The sequence below is a fragment of the Anabas testudineus genome, chromosome 21, assembly GCF_900324465.2.
Source record: "Anabas testudineus chromosome 21, fAnaTes1.2, whole genome shotgun sequence".
Taxonomy (NCBI): Eukaryota; Metazoa; Chordata; class Actinopteri; order Anabantiformes; family Anabantidae; genus Anabas; species Anabas testudineus.
In genome coordinates this window covers 21460494-21484127 of record NC_046629.1, presented here as the reverse complement: position 1 = coordinate 21484127, position 23634 = coordinate 21460494, and the positions used below count along the sequence as shown (strand labels likewise).

Genomic DNA, 23634 nt, shown 5'->3' with positions numbered 1-23634 from the left:
ACTTATTTACATGTGACGCAGCCTGACGGCGTTAGAGCAAAGGACGAGTGCTTCGTATGTCTGCTGGGATATTCATTTATGTCTTTCTCTCTATCAGTGAACGACCCAGGGATGATTTTAACTCGAGGTGCCTAACATAAGGTTCATGACCATGTTTCCCTCCAAAGTAAAGTTCCTGCAGAGGCTGCTGCAGTTCAGACACACATTTTTCAGCTCTCCTGTATTTGGAAAACCCTTCTGCTCCAGACTGGTTTTGGGCATTGAAACAAGCTGTGATGACACTGGAGCTGCTGTCCTGGACGAGAAAGGTGCAATACTGGGAGAGTCTCTTCATTCGCAAAAAGAAGTGCATCTTAGGTGAGTGTCAGAACCGTATTCACTTACCAGGCCACTACCCGAGGATTTGTTTTGTTTCATATGGACGTCTCTCTCAAATACTGCAGGACTGGTGGCATCATCCCCACAGTGGCACAGCGCCTCCACAGAGAAAACATAGAGCGAGTGGTCCAGGAGGCTCTGGAGAGAAGTGGCGTGGAACCAAGCCAGCTCTCGGCTGTAGCCACCACTGTGAAGCCGGGCTTGGCCCTGAGCTTGGGCATCGGTCTCGAGTTCAGTCAGAGGTTTGTGAGGCAACACAACAAGCCATTCATCCCCATCCACCACATGGAAGCTCACGCCCTGACTGTCAGGATGCTTCATCCTGTCACCTTCCCCTTCCTGGTCCTGCTCATTTCTGGTGGCCACTCACTTCTCGCTGTGGCTCGAGGAGTTGACGACTTTCTGCTTCTGGGTCACAATCTAGATGAAGCTCCAGGGGATACGCTGGATAAAGTAAGAGATTCGTACCGGCATTTGGCTTTTCCTGCAATTCACAGGGCTTGATTTGTGATCATAAATACAACAAATATTTTTGTGTGGATTCACAGGTGGCGAGGCGTTTGTCTCTCATAAAACACCCACAGTGCACCACACTGAGTGGAGGACAAGCTATAGAGCTTCTGGCAAAGGATGGCGACAGGAAGAGATTCCCTTTCAAGACACCTATGGGGCAAACTCCGGACTGTTGCTTTTCTTTTGCAGGACTACGAAACCAAGTTACAATGACGATAATGAAACAAGAGGCAGAGGAAGGTATGAAGACACGTATTGTGAAAAAACACCATGTAACCAGCATTTTAAGTTCTCAGTAATGTAATTTAATTAAAATTGTGCCTGCCTCCTTTTGTTACTGTTCTTCTGAGTATTGTTAGTTGCCAGAAATCACTGGTTTAAGTAAGTGAGACTCTGTTTACTCTTCTTTTCTCCCTCTGCAGGTGTAGAACAGGGGACACTGTTGTCATGTGTGAATGACATTGCAGCAGCCGCTCAGCACACTGTGGCCGCTCACCTGGCAAAGCGCACACACCGTGCCATCCTGTTCTGTAAAGCAAATGGCCTGCTGCCATCAAGCAATCCCACATTGGTGAGTGCGTTACTCTGTTCCAAAGCCACTGACAGAGTGATTTGGTATCTTCTAGCTTCTCATTGACTGAACACACCTGATCCAGCTAATCAGCAGTGAGTGGAGCAGGTATAGTAGAACAAGCAGGTTGAGTGTGACAGACAGAGTAGGTATATTAAAGATCAGAAACAATTGGATTATTAATTCTGTATATCATACACCATTTGTACATTAATGATGGAGATTTGAAGCTTTCATTGGCCCTTCTCTCTTACTAGGTGCTGTCTGGAGGAGTTGCAAGCAACCTGTACATTCGAAAGGCTTTGACCATTATCAGTGAGACAACAGGACTGCACCTGCTCTGTCCTCCAGCCAAATTCTGCACTGACAATGGAGTGATGATTGCATGGTGTGTATGTCGTTTGTATCATTAGTTTAAAGAAAAACTAATTGTAATTGGATTTTATGACTATGTGGTTAATCTGAGGCAAACTTTAATTTAAAAACAGGAACGGTGTTGAACGCCTGAGAGAAGGGAAAGGGATACTGTCTCCAAACGTGGACATCTGCTATGAGCCAAAGTAAGTCAACACTAAAAAGGTTATGAGATGAGAATTCAGTGGAAAGTCAACTGAGACCAAATCTCTGCTGTTCTGTTTTTTCTTTCTTCTGTACTGCTGATTCCATTAACACTGGCTCGTGTGAATGTTGTGTTCCAGGGCACCTCTGGGTGTTGACATGACAGCTGAGGTGAAGGCAGCAGCGATCAAGCTGCCTTCAGTCAGGATGAAGATCTCCAGCTGACAGATTGTTGGATTTGTCCTGTACACAATACAAAAAATATATATAAACTGTGTATATACTGAATGTGGAAATGAGATTACACATCTGTTTATTAATAAATGTGTTTTATACTAGTTAGAATTTGAACAATAAAACCATGAGGTCTGTCAGAACAAAGACGCAGTTTGGCTTATTGAAAGTGGTCAACCAAACACCATTCATGTGATCAAACTAGTAGTTGTACTACTTTCCAGCAGCTTGCTGGTAGTTCAGCTACATTTACGTTTCTCTAGTGATTCAAGTAGTTGGAGGTGTTCTACGTTTACCTCATGAGAAGTTTTAGGACAAATCTCATTGAAACAGCTTGAGGGCGAAAGCAACAGCTGCAGGGTTTAAAGATGGAAGTGGTCACAATTTAAAAGCTTTTCTTGTCTTTAGTTGTGTTGATCTCTTTTCCCCAAAAACTGTTTGGCCTCTACACTTATCTTATTGGCCAAGCATCACACTCTTGTGGTCACTTTATGTATGTGCGCCTCAGTGCAGCAGAGGGTTAGTAGCGGGTGTGATGGTGACAAAAGACTTAATAATGGATGTACACAGAAAATATAGTCCTAGCAATGCAGCAGTTAGCCCTGTAGTCAGTAACTGGTCCTTTCTGGTTTGAAAATGACAGCATGCAGCAAAAATGATAATAAAAACACCACTAAAAATAGAGCTTATGTCTTCTCATGTCACTGACATCCTCATAAGCAGGAAGTTAACTGCAAATCAAACTTTCCCTCTCATCTTGACCGTTAATCCATGGCTACAACCAAAGTCACTACATGAAACATGTTGTAGTTTGTTTCACATTTATTTTAACAGAATTTGCCACAGAAAGATGATCACTCTTTTAAACATTTGTGACAAACCACACCAGATATCTTTTTCTTTAACAATTACATTTTACATTTTATTTCCTTTACATTTGTATTGGAAAAGTGTTTCAAAAATAATTCTCTCTATGCACTGATACCAATATTGCAGGTAGGAGGGCAGAAGATTTACAGTGAAAGGGGCAGAAGCAGGAGGTGTTTGCTGTCGCACCTGCTTAAACCAACGTCTCACATCATGTTACAGCTTCATGCTTTGTTTACTGTGCTGCCATCAGTGTCAACATTCACCAGACTCAAAGAAAAAAATAAAAATTTCAAATAGTAAAAATGTAGTGGTGTTCCTAATAGGTGTTGCTTTTATCATGTATAACTGGTCAAACGTGCACAATGCCCCAGGTCCAGTCTTTTCATAGCAGAATATTCCTAAAAAGTGATACAAAAAATAATGTGGGAAATAGTGAGAACGTGTGACAGACTAGAAAATAGAAAATCCTACTGTCTGTAAAAGCATCACCTATGTTTTCTCTCTGAGTGATCGAAGTCTGTCAACTAAAAAAATTTCTGCCACTAAAGCTCATCGTGTTTATAGATATTATACTCGTTGGCACTGATCAGTCCATCTCTGTCCTTGTCATTCTTGCGGAATATATCTTCGATAATCTTCTCATAGAAAGGGTCGTCACGTGGCTTCCCTCCTTTTTCAAACTCCAGTTTCAAATATTCTTTTACCTAAAGAAAAACAAAACACTTTATTGGTCACATAGAATGAACAGTAATTCAGTGTACTTTTAATGATTTATGCCTAGCATAACAACTTCTTTGTATAATTCATATATAATGTAAGATAATAAAAACACAACCAATAGGCCTTCATTCAGTTTATAAATGTTTCTCTGATCTGGATCCTGTAATTCTTCACATGTTGTTTGGAAAGTCTGTGATCAGAAAATAATGCTAATTATGCAAAATTGTTGCTTGGTGACATCATGTCTGTCACTGGTTTATTGGGGATCTTAATCTCATATTGTATAAAGGTTCGCATGAATCCACAGTGAGCCAACAAACTTCAGGAATGTCTGTGCATAGGAATTTTTCTGTCCATGTCACCGTGTGTAAAGACAGTCTGAAATCCTCAGAGATCTTACAAGTGAGGTGTCTGCATTTGCACATAGCTGTCTTAGTTTTTTCCCTTGGTGCTTGCTCCTGGGCTCTGTATTTTTTTGTTTGATCTATTTCTGCAACTTTTAAATTCTAGTTACCTCAGCCTTTGTGAGAATTCTGTCTTTGTCTAAGTCCATGTTTCCGAAAGCCTCCATGGTGCGTGGTCCCCTGGACACAGAGTAGAGCTCCACCTCAAAAATCACTGTAGCGTTGGGTGGAACTGGATCTATTACAGTGGAAGCAACACACAAGGACATTAATATTTTAAAAGAGAGCATGCAGTTATAAAACCATAATCATGACTCATACTGTATGAGTCATACAGACCAGTGTTATTACCCATACTCCTTCTCTTCTTTCATTCATACCTGTATGCTGTGGTCTGCAACTGAATAGAAAAAAATAATCTGAAGTGCTCAGTTGTTGCTTGTTCTATAAAGACCCTCCTAATTATTCTCAACCTAATAATTTGTACATCTCAGATAAATACGTGGGTAGTGGTGATATTTCAAGGAGACCGCTGCCTTCGGTTACTATCACACACTCAATGGAAGGAGTAGGTAACTGAACATCTATGGAAGGAGCAGCAACTCACACATGGGACATAACCAACCATTAGAACTGGAAGAATATTAATAATGATAATTGATAATTTATTAATCACCTTGGGAAAGTCCTTGAACCCAGGCACCAAGGGTTCAGGGTCAGGGTTCAGACAAAGGGACACTTTGACATGTGGCATGACCATGAATCAGAGGAACTGGGAGTGGAACCACTATGCCCCGGGGTTCATAGCTGTTTGCTCAACAGGACTGGACCAAATGACCAGTTGAGAAGTTATTCCAAGTATTACTTTGCCAATTATAGCTTTGGCCATGTCATTTTCATACATTTTTATTAATTTATGTTCGCACTGTCTGTCTCGGTGTGTGAGTGTGTGTGCTTGTGTGTGCGAATGGGTGAATGAAACGCAGTGTAAAAGCGCTTTAAGTACCAGTTAGGTAGAAAAGCGCTACATAAGTGCAGACCATTTATGTGAGTTTCTTTCGAGACCTCTTCCTTGTGAGGTTGATTTGACAACATTTGAGGAAGAGTGGGAGTTGCATTTCATAGAAAACTCCATATAGTTAATTCAGCTAAAAAACAGCTGCTACGCCCACATTGTAAATGGAAAATATTTGGTTTCCAGAGCAAAATCCTACAATATATAAAGGAAGTGATTTTACATCTTAGTCCAATGAGAAGAGAGAATATCTGATCTACTGTACATGCACTAAAAGACTTACTTTTTAGTGATTGGGAAATAGAAAGAAACAAGGTACAGAAAGTAACAAAACCATGCACACTAGCAAAACCATTTCCATCTAAGTGATCAAACCTGAAAATCCCAGGCTAGGTAACACCTCCATCAGATCATACCACAATGCATCCATGCACAAACACAGCATACATGTAGACAAGGTACATGACATATTAGTTTCAGGTAAAAGAGTAGTGAGGTGTTAATTTGTGCTCCAATACATCCAATAGTAAGAAAAAAAGAGGTGAGGACCTTTACACCTCTGTGCATGCTTGCAGTACATGCCATGGAGGGGATGAGAAGCAAACACTGCGAGGGGTGTGACGCGCTTCAACTAACGTGCTGTAAAAAGAGAACAAGACAGTATAAAGGCAGCTCTTCCACCACAAAAACAGTACAATACAGTTCCTTAGTCAAATAGGGATTACTGAGTTAAAACATTATATGACAACAAAGACATTTTTGTAACAGGTATTAACAGGTGAAAGTTATATCCCTGTGTGTTGGCAAGAATCTGGCTATGCCACATCTATTGTGATTCAATATACTGCAATATATTGCCTTTTTTTCTAATTTTAGGAAAACTCTCATGGTATGTACTTTCCCAGTATAAAGAACACACCACTGTATGCAAACAGTCTGGGTAAAAGAAACTCACAACATATACAACACTGCCATCTAGTGGTTGGGGGTTTAAATACATGTAACCCTTAGTGAAGGTAACGCCACAGTCTTCTGCGACTCTAAAGGAAAATTCTGAAATAACTCTGGAGGATGTCATCAGCTATCAGGGCTTAGAGGCTACAAACTGAAAACACCTTCAGTGCTGATAACTGGGGATGGGAAGAGTTTTTGATGCGGCTGTTTATCAGGCACAGAGTGGGACATGGAAGATCATTGCTGGACCTCATTTGCTAGAATTGATTGCGACCATTCATTTTTTAATCTGTCTTGTTGAATAAATGGGTCCAACAGGGCAATAAGTTGCTTAGTTAGCCTCAGTATAACTTCTATTTGACTTCATGAAAATGTTAATTAATCTAAAATGGCATGATCTAGTAAGAGACAAAATGCTACTTTGCAATTGTCCTGTGGGAAGTGTAAACACAAATGACTGTCTGCTACATTTACTTACGTTTGCCCTTTTCTCCAAATGCCAGTTCAGGAGGAACGGTTATTTTTCGTTTCTCTCCAGGACACATGTCCATCATCCCAATATCAAGGCCTTTGATGACTTGTCCCACGCCCAGCACAAACCACTGAGGGTGTCCAGCTTTGTCTGATCGGCTGAAACAGAAATGATACAAAGAGACACAACATCCTAACAGTCAATGGGATTTCACATGGATATGATGGCGTGGGCACCTACACTTCTGAATGAACCTCTGCACATATGCACAGATGTTCATGTGATTACTATAGAGATCCAGGTGAGTACTGTTAGACCTAAAAGCTGGATTAAATACGATTCCAAGAGTCCCTATATCATAAATAAAACATATTGATGATCTCACACTAAAAGGACTTAAAACACAAAGAAGATTTTAGCAATTATCATGAAGGGTTTAATGTGCATCATTAGTCACATCAGACAACACCTACATAATAATACAGTAATGAGGTTCCTGTGTCACATGTGCACACAGACTTTCAAAACATCAGATCGGACTGTAAATGTAACTCCTATCAACTCCTGCTAAGTTATCTCTCTTCTACCAAACCACCAACCTGCAGTAGAACTGGGAACCATCTTTGGCGAGGAAGCCATCGTAATGAACATTGACCAGGTCTCCTCTTTTGCTTTTTGGAGAGCACTGCTCGGGCTTAAACACAACTTCAATCTTCACCTCGGAGTCCAGCTCATCCGCCGTGGCCCAAACGGACCACGACCTGAGCTGTGAAGAGATAAAGAGGAACAGCGTGCAGCTCACTAACTTCCACATCATGCCGCTGTGCATTCGTGGCAACTTTTGAAAGTGACGTTTGATCTCATGGAAGACGTGGAGAGCCGAATCCGTGTGTGGGATTATTACTGCCCTGAGTTCGGTCTGTCAGGGATCTACTTTTCGGCACAAATCCCGCCTCCGACCCCTCTGCCTGTCAGACTAAACAAAGGGCAACACCACCTTCCCCAACACTGCCTCGGATGCTCAGATGCTGTTAAGAATTAGAAAGTATAAACAACCAATACATTATGAAATATGTTATTATTATGGGTCAACCACCTGGAATAAAGTACAAAAAGATTTTGGCACATAATTTTACTCGTGTGGTGCCAGCTCTGTACTGCGCACATAATGAATAAATAACAGGAGGAGGAACATTTTTCCAGATGCATACTTAGATAAAACTAAGAGCAGCTACTAGTACTGTACAGCCCAGATTCTACTGCTTTCTGTTATTTTTAACCAACAGAACGTAATTATGGCAACAACCGTAATAAAACTAACTCTATAATAACACCCCCTCTATCTAATATTGAATTAAAGTAGAATCATGTGTCATATTATATATAATATGATAAAGATAGCCATCATTATTTTACTGACAACATTTAGTGAAAGCTCTGCTGTAAAGGGGCCATATGATGACGTTTATAACAGGGGTTGACAGACACTGAGACGGTCCAATAGCTGACCTGACAGCGTCGTAAATTGTCTTTGGACGCCAACCCGCCCCAGTTTCCACCAATAGAAGCCGTGGGGGCGTCAATGGCTGCCTCCTTTTATTTTTGGACGCCGGTGTCTGTGACTCATCCCCTCGCAGACTCTCAACGTGGTCGTAGTCGCTTCTTAACGACGCTGCATTTGCTACCGGAAACATTTGGAACCACGACTTTCTCTCTCATTGCTTGACAAGATTGAGATGTTACAGTTTAGGTTTTCGACAGTGCCTAAGGAGTTGTTTAAAGTCACCCTCAAGCGTCCTTTACCTTGTCCTAGGCAGAAGACGTGGTTACCGACTCTCCGCTGTTTCTCCGGCACCGCCTCCGTTCATACCAGAGCTGCGTGTGCTCCTCTGAAGCTCTTCCATGCCGCCGCGAACCGCCCGGCGCTCCGCGCCGCGCCCAGCGCCGCCCCGTTCCGCTCCTACTGCGTGAAAACTGAAGGTGCGGTGGAGCTGGACGAACAGCTGAAAAAGGATGGAGTCAGCAGCGAAGCCGTCGGCGACAAGTGGGTTTGACGTTTTGTTTTCTAGGAGAACGACATCATCATATGATGCCCTTGTGTTTATGGCGACTCATGACGCATCCAGGCGCAAGCGGATGTAGCGCGAATCGTCATAAACGTTGTATTACAACAACATAAAGTTGCGTTTAGTAATTTACTTAATACGAACACCTTTATATAATGAAATACAAATGTATTGCTTAAAGAAAAAATAGATATATGTAATAACCTATGTAATAATACAGCTAATGCTAGCTGACTGTATTGGCCTAATTGCAGCTATCAACCCATGTGTGACAGACTCCGGTGGCTTTGTGCCAAGAAGATAGCTAGCTAACTGAAGCTATGTAAATACGAGCCCTTCAAATACCAACATCAACTTAACCCAGAGTTAATTAGTAGTTAACCCTGAGCAGCTTATGTGTAACATCAGGTTAGCTCTCTGTTCAGTTCCTGTGGAAATATAAGGCAGCGTGGTTCATCAGGCTTGAAAGTGAAACAGCAGCGGGCCTGTTGTCTGGTGGGTTATAAAGTGGATGAGAAATCATCCACATTCAAATGTCAGAAGCGATCAGTTCAAAATGAACTCCAGCATCCTGAACCTGTTAGACTTTTCTCACTTTATTTATGACGATGTTTGCTACCTGACAGGAGGCACGTCTGTGCCAACTGGTTTGAATGGCTTCTAGTAGTTTCTACTGTAACCTCCCACTGTGCCATGTGAAGTGGCTGCAGGTCGCAGCTATGCAGCCACTATCTTCTGACTGTCCAATACACAGGAACAGCAGCCTGAAAGCCAAACGTGTGTGGCTCCACATACTTTATGTTACAGTAATAAACATAAAGTAGAGTAGTGTATTTATCAGTGTAGTTTTATCAACTTAGATTTTTGTCATTTGTCAACTTAATCTGCAGTTGGTTTCATGTAATTTTCCTGTTAAGTTTCATGCAAATCTCTTGTGCTTATTTGCATTTTCGTCTTATCTCTGCATGACCTACATGTTATTGTCGTGAGAGGCACTGCTGCGTCTGTGTGACATGAAATCATGGCCATGTAAGAAATCTTAATACGGTAGCTGTTTGAAAGTAGTAATCTTAAATGGGAAATCTGTGCAAATGCTCATTGTTAAACAATACATTAGCATGTTGTTTCTGTATACTCCTGTCATGCATGAAATCACTGGTGTTTTTTGGAAGGCAATGATCTCATTTACTATTGTAGGATTTAAATGATCATTTTTGACCAGTTCACCCATCAAGGAATATTCTACTTCTTCCTCTGCTAGCTGGTGTCCTGCACGTGACTACAGACCAAATCCTTACTCTTGAAGCCAGATAGTTTTTGTGAACTCAGTCAGTGCAGCCAAAATCGCTGGGATATTTTCTAACCCAGAAAAGGAGAAATGTGGAAATATAGGATAGTGTCATCACAAAGATATAAAACTACGGTAGGATTTCCTTTCTCTTTTTTTTCATATAACCAGAGTCTTATTTGGGTCAGTAGCTTTCAAGCCTTGAATAACTGAAGGAACTCAATGTTATGAAACTAAATGCCATTTTTTCTAAATGTTCCCCCCACACTTTGGTGATGAATTCCCTGAACTAAACAGCCACATTTCTTGGAAGGTGCTACACCAGTTCCATTTACTGGCCTCCACTGATATTTAAGAAAATTAGATCATTTAGAGGAGGCTAGATTACTGTAAAATACAGTGCAAACAGAGTTCACATCAGAGGAGGCCTGTACCTAGCACTAGTACCCCTAGGTTACAAGTTATTACTATAGAAAGTTACTACAAGTAGGAATGCTGATTATGTCTGATCCTGCAGTTTTTTAGCTGAAGAGATAAACAAACCAAGCGTCTTCATCATAGTAAAGTGTTACTATGTGTGCACATGTTCAGATGTTTCAGATGCTTCCTTTAGAAACTTATTCTCAATCCTTGGGGTCAGTCTATTTCATTAAAAATGTTTGGATCAGAAGATGTGTTGATGCACTTGATATGGATGTTGTCTGTCAGATCACTGATGACACCTCACAGGGTAAACCACAGAAGGGAAAGTGGTTAATGACTTGCATGCCATTGAGAAACAGTCAATTTCTGAAATAAACAATGTGTGAAATCTCTGCTCTGATTATGATGAAAATGAGCTCAATGTTTTGACAAACTGCAGGGTTTTATCAAGATGGGGACTGAACTGTATGCTAGTAGTGCGCTGAGAAGGAAAGATCAAACTCCTGGGTCTGTGGCACAGACAGAACTCTACAACTCTAGGTTGCTATTACCCTAAGTAATGTGTTGTAAAATAAAAGCTTCCTTGGCTAACAGCCATGAGCAATTTATTGGATCAGATATAGCTTTAGTGGTAGTGAATAGAATTAACACATCAGAGACGAATGACTGTTGTGATACATAAGACTGAAAAAGAAAGTGAAGGACGCACTTGGTCTTAAGCTCTAACACACTACTTACTCAAACTAAGCGTGGTGTTAAGCCATGATATGACCTTGCTAAGGATATTCCCACACGCTCAGATCGCTGCATAATGCAGCCAGCTTTTTGTGGCCTCCAGTCTGCTTCTTAGACCTTGAGTTTGTGCTGCCTCTCAACACACATGATGCAATCTACATTATTGTAATCTGAGCATTTCTGGAGGCCTCAAAGCAGCTGGTAGTTACTTTTATTCATGGTTCTCCGTGCCATAAATATGAATTTAAATGTATTTTGTAGTGATACCTATCTAAGAGAGCTGCAGAGAACAGAGAGGATTTGATGTAATCTGTTATGTTAGGTTAGCTGAACCACTGGCATGTGAAGTGGGTTGAACATTAAGCGCATGAGAAATAAAAAGTTGGTCAACAAAGCTGGGTCTTTACCTTGTATCCAGGAAACTGTTAAAGTGTTCTGCTTATACCAGTGAGAAGCCAACCTAAGGCAAACAAGGCTGAACCATCTGCCATGAAGACAAAGAGGATCTCTAAATGTACAAATCTAGCGAAACAAGGTGTTTTAGGCAGTATTCACAGCTGATTTGTTAACGCAGTTTAAACACGCTTTGCTCAATTCAGTTCTTGTTGTCTGGTGACAACTGAGAATATGAGAGAGACCAACCACAGCATCACATGCTGTGGATATGTGGTAATTCAGCCATCTGCCACATCATGTTGCACTATGTTGTCCGTCAGTATTTGTGACAGAGGAAGTTCACTTTCAGCATAATTTTCATTTTTTAATTTACAGTTGTTGAACAAGTTGTATTTCTTTTCATGGCACTCTTTGTTTGGTCTAGAAAGGAATTCAAGATATTCTGTAACTGTGTGCTCCTAATACTGCTTGACCAGAAATTAACACTACGTGACTGTGAAACGTGTGTATGGTAGGATTGTGTTTAGGACGTAAAGTCAGGTCAGCCACTGATTTTAAATAAACTACTACAGCGACTGTGGAAAGATTTGAATAGAAACTTGGCAACACTGCCACTATTACTGGTGGTTAACAATTTGGACAACAATAATACCAGTGTTTTAAAAAGAGATATTTAAATGCCTTTGTATTTTGAAATGTATTCTTGGCAAACACAATTAGTTTTCTAAGCTTTGTAGACTATTTTATGTATAATTAAAAACAGACAAGTTAGAGAGACTACATAAAAAATACAGGCTCCCAAAAGCAACCTCAGTGCAACAAAAACTGTTGCATTTAATCATCATACCAAAAGTTATACCCGCGACTGGTATGGCAAATTGCAAAATAACACCACACCTTTCTCATTTGCAGCCTGGGTTGGAATGGGAGAGTGTGTGAGAGCATTAGTAGCTGCTGAACATAAAGTACAGTACTCATGCTGATTTAGCTATTATACCAATAACAGAACATGCTGTGCACAGTTGACTGTCTATTTAACCTTACATTGAATAAGTGCTTCTGGTTTGGCACAAGAATTATTTGTTTTGGTGTTTCAGTGTCTGCTCAGACAGTCATGAAGCTATGAACACTATGAACAGTGTCCATAACCGGTTCTCACTGGTGTTATGTTTTACTTTATTTTTTAAATTGATCCTGAAATCTAAAAATGGTGATGTACCCAAATACTTCCTAATTTGCTCTTGTGTTTTCTGCAGTGGCTGCACAAAGTGCTTCCATGTGTCCCTTGCCAATTTTAGAGCAGAAAGTGCACATGCTAGGAAATACAAACACATTTTGAGCGCTGAAGAGAGTGCAGTAGTGGTTAATGAGCTTTTCACAAACATGAATAATTCCTCCTCTTGCAACAGCAAACACTCTTAAGTATGGTTGCACTAGTAGAAAATTATTTTGTAACATTTTATCAGTCACTGTACTTGTGAATCCTTCACTCAGGGGTTCACCTATAAATGGTAACAGACGCCAGCTGTAAAACGCTACCACACCTGATAGTTAATCCATCTTGGTTTGTTTGCATAAGTTCAGCCATAGTTACTTTAGCTATACGAGGAGTGCTTACACTGTCAGGAATAGAAAATGTTTGTAGGTGTGCAACTTGTGGTAACAAGTTTGGGTTTTTATGAAAAATCAACTTAACCTTTCCGTTGAACAGGTTGTTACTAATGCAGCAGGATCATTGTAGAAATGTAAGAGGTAGTTATGGATATGCATGGGTGTAAAAATCCAATTGGTCTTAAAATCTAAATTTTGTATGCTCGCTCATCCTGAACTGAATTTTCTGAGCTGCGAGCCGCACTGCTGCAATCCAGCGTGTGAACAAGCCAGAGTGTTAGCTTTATTAATCCAAGAGCCACAGCGGGCTGGGCAGAGCAAAGACAAGAGAATTCATGGAATTTAGGCCCAATCTTGCTCCAGACTCTACTGCCAAACCTATGTGTGGGGTAACACGTAGTAGGATAGCATTGTGTAAATGCAATCAATATACATTATGTCATCCATAACCAAGCTTCAAGCTTATGTTGGTATATTGTTATACCTATTATTACCTATTGTCTGTGTTAAAGAAAGTTCAGATTTAATTAGCGTCCGTGTAACACTTGATCCTTTTCTCATTGTTTTATCTTAACCCATTATATTAGGAGCAGAAGCTGACATAGTTATAGTCTATGTTATAGTATATATTAACAGACCACAACAGTTTCTGTTACTTAGTCCCACATTAATAGTGGTGAATAAAAGAATAAATACATTTATTTGGTGATTTATTATTATCATTATGACTGTACATAACTTTCTACTTTTGATATTAGCTAGTATCCCCCTTTTTTCTGCCTGTTCAGCTTACAAAAAAAAACCTAACCTTACTCATCATAGAGAGCATAATATTGTGCAATAAAGCATAATGAAAACAGTCATCACGTTGTAAAAACAAACACACCTCTGTGGATAATGCTTACACGTGTTTTGTTTATGTTCGGTATGTGTCACTGAAATCTTTCACTGATGTGATAAGACTGCATCATCAGCTACAGATAAGCTATACATGGCGGGAATGGGCTTAATTGAGTCCTGCTGCATGCCAACCATGCCATGCTATGCTACTACTGTGCAAATGCAGTGAACTGTGGTTACACCTAAAATGTGTATTTTTTTCCCCCTGCTTTGTTAAGCTAAGTATTTGAGTAATAGAAGAATAACAGTTCAGTTTTTTTCAGTGTATTTTAGCTCGACTGCAGTTACTTAAACGGAAGTGCTGTGTCTTATACTGTACATGTCTATCTACCACTTTCTAACCTAGAAGAAGAAACCCAGGTATTCTCCCCAGTTTGGAGGATTTGCTCTTCTACACAGTTGCAGAAGGTCAAGAGAAGATTCCTGCTCATAAATTTCTCACAGTAAGTTCTTCAGATTGAGGTCAGCTGGGTGTTTATGCATATTTTAATAATGACCATTTTGGTGTTTCCATACCACTGAACCACACACTCATTAAGTCACAGCATTCTTAAATATTCATGAGCTTATTTAGTTTAAAATGCTGTTATTTTTATTGTCCTGTTATTCTGTTATCTTAGGCACTTAAGGCCACAGGGCTTCGCACTGGAGATCCCCGGTTAAAGGAATGCATGGAAACGCTCAAAGAAACCCTGAAGAAGACATCAGATGGCGTAACGCTGGACAGGCAACAGTTCAAAAAGTAAGTTTTGGGTATATCTCTGTCATATTCACCTTCACATTTACCAAGAACTGTACTGTGCTTGTTTGCTTGAGGTTAAGATCAGATAATCGGAAGTTTATAATAAACAAATTCAAACTTACTTAAATGTAGAAATGTACCTAATGCATAATCTAAAGAATAAGATCTTATCTGCATTTGGGCAGTAGTTCTGTTTTCGTGTGACTTTTGTGTATTTCTCTGATTTAATGTAGTACTCCTCAGTTTCATAAAAAAACATTGAAATCTTCATGTGGCCTCTGGGGTTTTGTAGCATTTACTGTTTGAGTTACACACAAGCAAAACACCAGTTTCATTGACCCCTCTGGGCCTAACACAAAAATTCTACGACATGCTAAAATCACTGAAATTACAGTTGTATGTCATACTGGGGTTGTGCTAGTGGTGTAAGTGTAAGAAAATTCTGGATTGTATGTGGGGAAACCCCGACTTCCTTCCTTCCAGAATCAGAAAGGAAGTTCAACTGACAAATCAAAGTCATTTCACTTACTGTGTGTTTTTGTACCGGTTTTAAAAAGTGTTAAAGGCTTAAAGAGAACTTTGTTTGGAGGATTTTGAAGGTTGTTTCCATGAATGCGACTTCAGTGAAATCAATCTATTCTGCAATTTATTTAAATGAAAATAACCATTCATCACTATATGGATTCATGTTGGGTCATGCTGCAAAGATTAATGTTAAGGTAATTCTTCTTCATTAGCCTCTTTGGGATAGAAGTTTATCAGACTTCGGGTTTCCAAATTTGGTTGAAAAATCTTTACCTTTACTACATGCAGTTGCAATATTTTATCATGGTATTTGTGGTTTGTCTATCAGGTGTGTCCAGAGCAACATTGTCCTGCTCACTCAGGCCTTCCGCAAGAAATTCGTCATACCAGACTTCCAGTCCTTCACCTCCCATATCGATGAGCTGTATGAGAATGCCAAAAAACTCACTGGAGGACAGGTGTGTCCTTAGAGCCATGACTCTTTCTTTTCTCTCACTGTATCATAATTATGATTTAGGCCATACAGAATCATTATCCTGATCAAACAATGTGGTTTCAGTCTGCATTCAGCTGGTATCTGAGGCGTTCGTGTTGGTCTACATACCCAGAATGGAAGCCCAATCTCATTGAAACTCACTGCTCATGAAAGAAAAATTCAGCCTTGAGCATGTTAAAAGTATCACAGTGGTGTTCCCAGCAGCAGTGAGCTGGGTGCTACTTTTTCATATTGGTGCAGGATTCTCTTTGGCAGCAGCTTTTTGCATGGTGTTTCAGATCATTTTAGGCACCAGCTACAGAAATGTTCCGATGTTTAAAGAAAGAGCAGCAACATCACGATCAAAGAGAGTGAATGGTAATATGAGACTCAGCTCTCTGTCTATCTAATGACTCCATGTGTACTGGAGGAAGCACGTGGTAGTTTACACCCTCCCAAACCCAAGAGAAGGGTATGTAGTCACCAGTAAATGGACTCTTGTGCTGCATTCTGACTCAAAAAAGCACATATGGAATAAATATGTTTATTGCTGGTTGTGGTTCACCAAGGTGAATTGAAAGGTTAGCCATAATCAATGTTACTGTTTACCCCTAGGCTTCACCTGCTTTGAGTAGTCAGTATGTCTGCTGTAAAAACAGACTGTCAACAAATAAGTAAACTAAAACTACATCTTCCCTTAGCTGGCTGATTTAGAAATCATGGTTGGTATGTGTTTGCCAGTTGAACAGTAAAGCCTGTGTTTCTGTGCTAAGATGTTGAGGAAATTGCTATTTTGTGAGTGACAAGTTGAGAAAATCTATGTAAATAAAGGTTAATGATTGATAACACAGTGGGTTACAGAATGCATGAGGAACCTATAGATCTGATCTGATCTATACATGAGGAGTTGACCTGTCAGTTCAGTTGTTGTGGACCAGCGTCAGCTTTCTGTTGAAACCTGAGCCTCAGCAGACGTCAGCGCAGTAAGCTGAACCTCTGCTGTCTCCTTTAACCTCTTTACTTGTCTTTCAGGTCGCAGACTACATTCCCCAGCTTGCCAAATTCAGCCCTGACCTGTGGGCAGTCTCTCTGTGCACAGTTGACGGACAGAGGTGAGACATTATTTGAGCAGGACTTTTAAAGCCACCCTTGTCTGATATGTATTATATGTATTATATTATTCAGTAAAGACTGAAAATCAAGAGACACTTCTCCCATGTGTCATGTAATGGAGATAAACCTTTACAGGGTACTCTAAAGGTGTGTTGATTTGTTTTGTTTGTGGAACACAGGAAGTCATAAAGATAGCGTTAGCATTAATGCTATCTGTTATCATGCTTTACAATCCGGTTACTTTAGTTTATGGTTTTCAGTGAATGCTTTCATTATTCCTTGCATAGTGAAAGCACTATGGCTCCTATTAATAAATTTTTCTTTCATTTGTAGACACACTGTAGGAGACACAAAAGTCCCCTTCTGTCTGCAGTCCTGTGTCAAGCCTCTGAAGTATGCTGTTGCTGTCCACAACCACAGCACAGAGTATGTGCACAGTTTCATTGGGAAGGAGCCCAGTGGCCTGCGCTTCAATAAGCTTTTCCTGAACGAAGATGGTGAGACTTATGAGTTTATTCTGTCTGTGAGCGCTTGAATAGCTTATCAGCACATGAACACACATTGTTTCCTCCTCAGAATGTTGCAATGGAGGCCTGTGTTTGGGAATGAAGTGTGCCCTATGTGTTGTCAGCAGAGGGCTTTAGTTGTGTGTTTAGGAGGGTTGTGTGGATTTTTTCCCACACAATAACTCACATTAAATCACCTGTTCACCAGTTACTGCACCAAACGTTGTAGTTAGTCAAAGGAAGTAACTAAATCCCCAGCCTAGTGCTTAATCTGAAGACATCTTGTCCTCACAGCCTGTGTGGGCGTTTTGCCTGCTATCTGACAGGACAGACCTGTCTTTGTCCTGTTGTGTAAGGAGATGACATACTAGTGACGCAATGTCAGTGCAGAGGCTATAGCTTCTCCTGTAGGTATGTTAGAACATGTTAGAAGTCAGTTGACGTCAACAACTGACTAATGATTGACAGGAAAACAAAACTTCATTATACCCTGATTTTTACATTACAAACGTTTATGTTCAGTGAACAAATTCTTGAGTCTTTGGCTCCACATTAGTTGATTATTTTTGACTCAGTGCTGTGAACACATCCACCCCCACACATTTAAACTCCTGCCTGGCTAGAAAACACACGTTTTCTACAGGATTTGTAATAAATAGTTAATAATGAATACAAATAGAGTGTGTGTGTGTGTGTGTGTAGATTTTGTTCAACATGTACAGTAGCTGCTCAGTAGCTCATGTCGATTTTGTCATTTTAACAAATGCAACTATTTGCCCGTAAAAGTATTAATACATGACTTTCAACTTTTCAAGATAAAACCAGACATTACATTAATTTATTATGCTGCTATTGCATGCGTTTCGCAAAGCCCCTCATAGCCACACATAAAGTATAGTTGGGTGATCTGTAAAATTTTACAGTTTGTTCCCTATATGTGTTTGATTGTCATTGTTTGATTTATCTATATACAGAGCTCTTGTACTTCAGGGAACCTGTTTAAACATTTACACTTTGACCTTCTACAGGTTGTTAACCAAGTTGTTAATATGTTGTTTTGTAGATAAGCCCCACAACCCCATGGTGAATGCTGGCGCTATTGTTTGTACTTCTCTGATAAAGGTAAAAGCAATAATATTTTGTTCCCTCCATGTATGTGCCTAATGTCCAGTTTTTGAGTGTGTCGTTTCCACTGCAAACATAGCTAGAAAATACCTTGTATGTAAAATATCAATTAGCTGCTTCATCCAGTAGAGAAAATCAAGGTTGCTTGTATATTGCTAGCAGATGAGACTAGACTGTTTAACAACAGCCTAATTAACCTACTTGTGTTTGAACCCACTCATGAAGACTCAATAATGCAAGATCTTTCAGTCTAATACCCTGACCAAACCACTGTCTCTGGCTCTTATTTTGGTATTCTTACTGATTTAGTGAACTATCTGAGTGTCTCCAGATATTTATGACTCCTGCTTTAGTCCACTGCCATGTGTCTTTTTGTGCTGAGATCTGTGCTAATTCATCCTGAAGGATACTTAGGCACCCAAGCACACACGCTGTTATTGTCCCCACTGAAAATAACCTAGATAGATAGAAGGCTAGTCAAAGTCAGGTGATAAGACCAACAACAGTCTGCTCATGAAGACAGTCAGACATTAATCCATCTGACAGGCCGCGTTCATCACGTCTCCACAGTGTGGTGACAGGACTGAACTAATTGTATATAATGTGTGAAGACAGATTGACCGTGAGGTGGCTGTCTTAGTAAGTAATCACCTGTACGTCATCCATCCGCTCAAACTAGTTGCAGCTAAAAAATGAACTTGAAACTAGAAAATTTTAAATGGCAGCTTTGTCTTCACATATGAACTGTTGGCTTATGTACTTGTATAGCTCAAGATAGATGTTGTCAGGTCAAAAATGTATTGCTTCAAAATTGTCAAATCTAAGGTATTTTACTTTTTCAAGAGGTGCCCAGATTTTGTCCCGAGCTCTTAGACTTTAAACTGCATTTTACTGTATGACTCCTGTACTACATATAAAAACCTCTGTGCAATCCCATTGCAAAGGTATGTTTCTTAGTTTCTATTATTACTCTTTGACTGGAAAATAACTGATCTAGCGAGTAATTTAACAGTAATCACCTTCTATATGGATTAAATGGATTCTTGAGTTTGATTTAGGATCTTATGTACTTAAAAGGAGTAGACAACATCGTAACTTTGTTACAAATTCCAGGATCTGGAACCTGTGCATCAACATGTTGAAATCCTATTTCCTTTTTTAAAAGTAGTTTTATCACAACTGTATGGGCCGAAAACACAGCTTAAAAGCTGTTGATATACCAAGATAGTAAAGCAATATGCCCCTTACCTGAAAAGGAGTCTTTTGAGATATCAATGTTAAAATGTGGAGAAAGAGGTTGTACTCTTTAAATCCCAAATTAAGGGCCCAGTTGTATAAATGATGCTGTTAATGTGCATTTAAAACAAATATAACAGAGTTGTTACAGTAAAGTACTTTTAAATGTCAAGTTTCTGAAGTTTGTTCAACATAATTTGTGTGTGCTGTAGTTCTTCACATTTATTTTTGGGCTTAATGAATAATCAGCTGGAGAACCATTAACTGTGTGAATACTTTTTTTCTAATAGGTCTATGTAGAAATACATTGGTTTTAATGCACACAGTGTCTTGACAGGTAGATGCTAACTGCGTCAGTTGTCTACTTCATTTTTGTATTTAAAGTACTTAAGCTAAGCTAAACTTAACCTACAAGTATTAAAATCTGCCCACATCTGTATGCATCACACACATCTGGTTTGTCTTGGCTGTGTTTTGATATGCTCTATAACCAGTGATGTTTAGAAGCCAACTCACACTTTTGTCTGTGATTTTAATTTTCAAAAGTTTCTTTAAGCATAGACAGAAAATGTGCCATCATTGAGACATCTCTCGGTTTCAGCTGCAGTCCAGTCCGACATCAATATTTAAAATTCAGGATTTACAGCAAGTTAGCCAGATAGCAATTGTGACCTTCCAGATGATAAAAAAGGATAGAAAAGATGATAATTTAGTGAACTGTGATAAAATATGCATAAGTGATCACAGACGAGTGAGCAAGTTGGCCTCCCAAATGGTTCAACATTTTGGGACATACACTAATTTGGTTTCATTCAGAATGGAAGATGAGAAGAATGATTACTACTCATAGTTGGGGCAAAGATTGTAGAAAACAAGCAGGGCTATTGGCACCCCTATAGGCCATAGTGTCGAGGTAAGAGGGCAAACAATAAATATAGTTAATTGTACCTTTAAAAGGTTTGTGTCACAATGACAAACCAACAAAGAATTACCAGCTGACTGTGCAGCATCTCTCGAGTCTACATCAAATTGTAGCATCTTTTGCTCATCGGCATTCAGTTTTAAGACCTGTAACTTTACTGTATTTGTTTACTCACTCAGTATTTATCAGTCTTATTTTCAGCTGATGCAGGAAGAGATTTGCAGTAAAAGCTCTGAAATATGTAATAATGTATGCTAACTGCCCAGAATCACAGATGGTTTATAACCAATTCAATTCAAACATTTCTCAACTCCAAATCAGTGTAAAAACATTGTGTTAAATCCTGAGCTTTTGTGTTCTGAATCGGTTTAAGGCCAAAGTAGCCGCTTTCCCCCTGCTGGGCTAGATGTGTATACTCATGAGATTGATATTGATCTTTTCATCTCACTCTCTGAAGCATTGCAGCATATAAATAAATATTATAAGTATTTTCATTAGAATGTTGAACTATTCATTAAACATTGCTGGCAACAGTGTGAGCACATCTACACTGGGCTAAGACGAAGCCCATTAACATCCATTGTATTTTTAAGTGTCTATTTCAGGAAAAGCTCGTAAACCTTAAGATACCACATAGTAAATCAGAGTGAGGTTTTCCTTACATACACTTGCATGCTTACAGTAGTAGCATCAAGAGGTTACCCAACAATTCTCTCATTGATTTATGATGCAGATTTTACACACTGTAGCATGTGGAGACTTGCATGTGCAGGTTACATTTACATTTACTGCACACTGTGCTGCATAAATCACACCCAGAAATGATGCAAAGGCATCACATCATATTTATTGTGATCATAATAAGTGTCTGTGTCCACATCCGCCCACTATTATCATCAGTGTCTCCGTCTCAATATGTTTTTTTTTTTTTTATTTTCTTAACTGAAGCATTAATGTTAAGCTGTTGTTCAGGTTGCGCAGCTAGCTTTGACCTTGGTGGGAAAACTATGGGATGGTGGTCCTAGCTGTTTGCCCCAAACTGTTGTTACATGGTGCTTGAAGGCTACATGTTGCTGTTTTTGTATGTTGTTGCATATTTTCCAGACTTAGGAACTGTGGGAAATAATGACTGCTGCTGCAGGTCAAATGACGTTGGTAATTTTTTCTTCCTTTTCCATATCTATTTCCTCGCACTCTCCCAGCCCGTAAACCCCACCCCTACCCTGTTCTCTATTTCTCCTCCATCACCTCTGTAGAAACCTCATTTAGCAAGTCTTTAACATCTTCATCAGTGTCACTTATTTTTTCCTTCTGTACAATAAAGTTAAGGACTTCAAATGTATGACACATGATGCATTAGCCTTTTTAAATGTAATGTTAAAAAATAGTTGAATATTTTCCATTCATAACAAATGCTACAGCACTTTAAATGTGCATATGTATGTCCATTCTTCTTTTGCTGTGTTTTCTTTTTGGGAATAGGCAGCATCATCTAGCTTGTGACTACACTGAGCTATAAGCTGTGAATTTTACTCAGAGGAAGACATTCATTCCTTCTTCCTTCTCTCCCCACTGTTTTGACTGTCAGCCTCTTTGAACAGATGACACAAATATGTTTTTCATGAAAATAAATAATCCTGAAACCCATATTTAGGGCCCATGAGATGACAGATGTAATTGTGAGACATGTTCTTCTATAGCTGGTCTAACAGATAATGCACATGTCTACTAAATCTCCCTTTTAACTCCAAAAGACTTCCTTCTGTTTGACCTATCTGCAAGCCAATCTTAATATTAATATTTTGTACTTGTTTAATTCTTGGCAAATCTCATTTGATTTTATTTTTAATATAACTTTCTATTGCTAATTCTCTAGCTTTAAATTGGCAGCAGTAGTATCATTCTAGTGTTAACCTTTATGATGCTGTGCTGTCCTGTATAACATCTCTAACATATTCTTCTGTTCTCTCCCTCAGCAAGGTGCAAGCAATGCAGAAAAATTTGACTATGTAAGTATAAGAAATAAAACATTAACGTCAAAGGTTCTCAGGATTTCTAGCCAAACGTCCCATTCTCAGAAATGTAGCACAAATGTCAGCTTGGACTTTACAGTTTACAGTTAGGGACACAGCTGTTATATTTGTTATATGTTATAAACACTATTCAACCAGCATTTAAGAGCAAACAGTCCTTCAACCATTCATAGAATTTAACCTGAAACTGTTAACCTCTGCTGATCTTTTTGTCTCTTAACTCTCCCACTGCTTTCGCTCCAGGTTGTGAATTTTTTGAAAAGGATGGCAGGAAACGAGTATGTGGGTTTCAGCAATGCCACGTAAGTCCCTGTCATGACTCATATCATAAGTTTCAAATTTTCTACACGTTGTTTCATTCACCTGGGGACCACACATAGCAGGACACTTCCTGATCTGCTCCCAGTGACTTCTGCCCTCATTCTTTCAGTCATCTCACAGCAGGTGTTTTTAATCAGCTCTGAATTAATGTGCACTAAAGCCTAGAAGGTGCTGAGTGCTGCTTTAAAAGCTAAATCTGAAACCTCCATCTGTGACTTCTGCAGCACGAACTCAACATTCCACATGCACAAACAGCATAAACACTAAACGACCTGGAAAACCTTGACCGTGGGTGAATCCAGTCCAAGGTGTTGTAGTTTCACAAGATTCTCCAGTGGTGGAACTGTAAGAAGATAATGCTTGTTTAATCATTGTAGTTAAAGGAACAGAGAAGGAGAGATGTTTTGTCTGTAGTGATTGTGTTGTCACAATCACATTTATGTGTATTGATTTATTGCTTTGTGAACAGCTGCTATTAGCTCACTAGCTTTGACCCGTTCAAGTTATGATTGACTGGTTATGATGACA

General features: G+C 39.5%; 3 protein-coding genes across 5 annotated transcripts in view; 2 read left to right on the top strand and 1 right to left on the bottom strand.

Moving 5' to 3' along the window:
- The first annotated feature begins 10 nt into the window (after nucleotides 1-10).
- Nucleotides 11-2282, top strand: osgepl1 (O-sialoglycoprotein endopeptidase-like 1). The gene is made up of 7 exons (XM_026377138.1): nucleotides 11-357; nucleotides 444-831; nucleotides 927-1131; nucleotides 1314-1462; nucleotides 1720-1850; nucleotides 1951-2022; nucleotides 2161-2282. The coding sequence occupies exons 1-7, from the start codon at nucleotides 146-148 to the stop codon at nucleotides 2243-2245; spliced, it is 1242 nt and encodes a 413-aa protein (XP_026232923.1). The 5' UTR covers nucleotides 11-145; the 3' UTR covers nucleotides 2246-2282.
- Nucleotides 2283-3058: 776 nt separating this feature from the next.
- Nucleotides 3059-8317, bottom strand: fkbp7 (FKBP prolyl isomerase 7). Its single transcript, XM_026376080.2, has 5 exons — nucleotides 8199-8317; nucleotides 7289-7717; nucleotides 6696-6847; nucleotides 4359-4486; nucleotides 3059-3828 (listed from the first exon to the last, which is right to left on the bottom strand). Exons 2-5 carry the CDS (start codon nucleotides 7516-7518, stop codon nucleotides 3667-3669), a joined length of 672 nt encoding a protein of 223 aa, XP_026231865.1. The 5' UTR covers nucleotides 7519-7717; nucleotides 8199-8317; the 3' UTR covers nucleotides 3059-3666.
- glsb (glutaminase b) overlaps nucleotides 8296-23634 on the top strand; it is a 29418-nt gene continuing 14079 nt past the window's right edge. For 2 of the 3 annotated variants that reach the window (XM_026376077.1, XM_026376079.1), the window contains exons 1-9: nucleotides 8296-8733; nucleotides 14455-14551; nucleotides 14729-14850; nucleotides 15704-15833; nucleotides 16883-16962; nucleotides 17297-17460; nucleotides 18533-18591; nucleotides 22729-22761; nucleotides 23029-23087. In XM_026376077.1, coding sequence (XP_026231862.1) covers nucleotides 8426-8733; nucleotides 14455-14551; nucleotides 14729-14850; nucleotides 15704-15833; nucleotides 16883-16962; nucleotides 17297-17460; nucleotides 18533-18591; nucleotides 22729-22761; nucleotides 23029-23087 — 1052 coding nt within the window. In that variant the 5' untranslated portion in view covers nucleotides 8296-8425. The remainder of the gene's footprint in view (nucleotides 8734-14454; nucleotides 14552-14728; nucleotides 14851-15703; nucleotides 15834-16882; nucleotides 16963-17296; nucleotides 17461-18532; nucleotides 18592-22728; nucleotides 22762-23028; nucleotides 23088-23634) is intronic. The other variant, XM_026376078.1, reaches the window with a different exon arrangement.

Coding starts and splice junctions, on each gene's coding strand:
- fkbp7 (XM_026376080.2), bottom strand. CDS start 7,518: ATGCACAGCGGCATGATGTGGAAGTTAGTGAGCTGCACGCTGTTCCTC. Junction 6,848..7,288: donor GGTTCCCAGTTCTACTGCAG/GTTGGTGGTTTG, acceptor TTTCTGTTTCAG/CCGATCAGACAAAGCTGGAC. Junction 4,487..6,695: donor ATTTGGAGAAAAGGGCAAAC/GTAAGTAAATGT, acceptor CCACTGTAATAG/ATCCAGTTCCACCCAACGCT.
- osgepl1 (XM_026377138.1), top strand. CDS start 146: ATGACCATGTTTCCCTCCAAAGTAAAGTTCCTGCAGAGGCTGCTGCAG. Junction 358..443: donor CAAAAAGAAGTGCATCTTAG/GTGAGTGTCAGA, acceptor CAAATACTGCAG/GACTGGTGGCATCATCCCCA. Junction 1,132..1,313: donor GAAACAAGAGGCAGAGGAAG/GTATGAAGACAC, acceptor CTCCCTCTGCAG/GTGTAGAACAGGGGACACTG.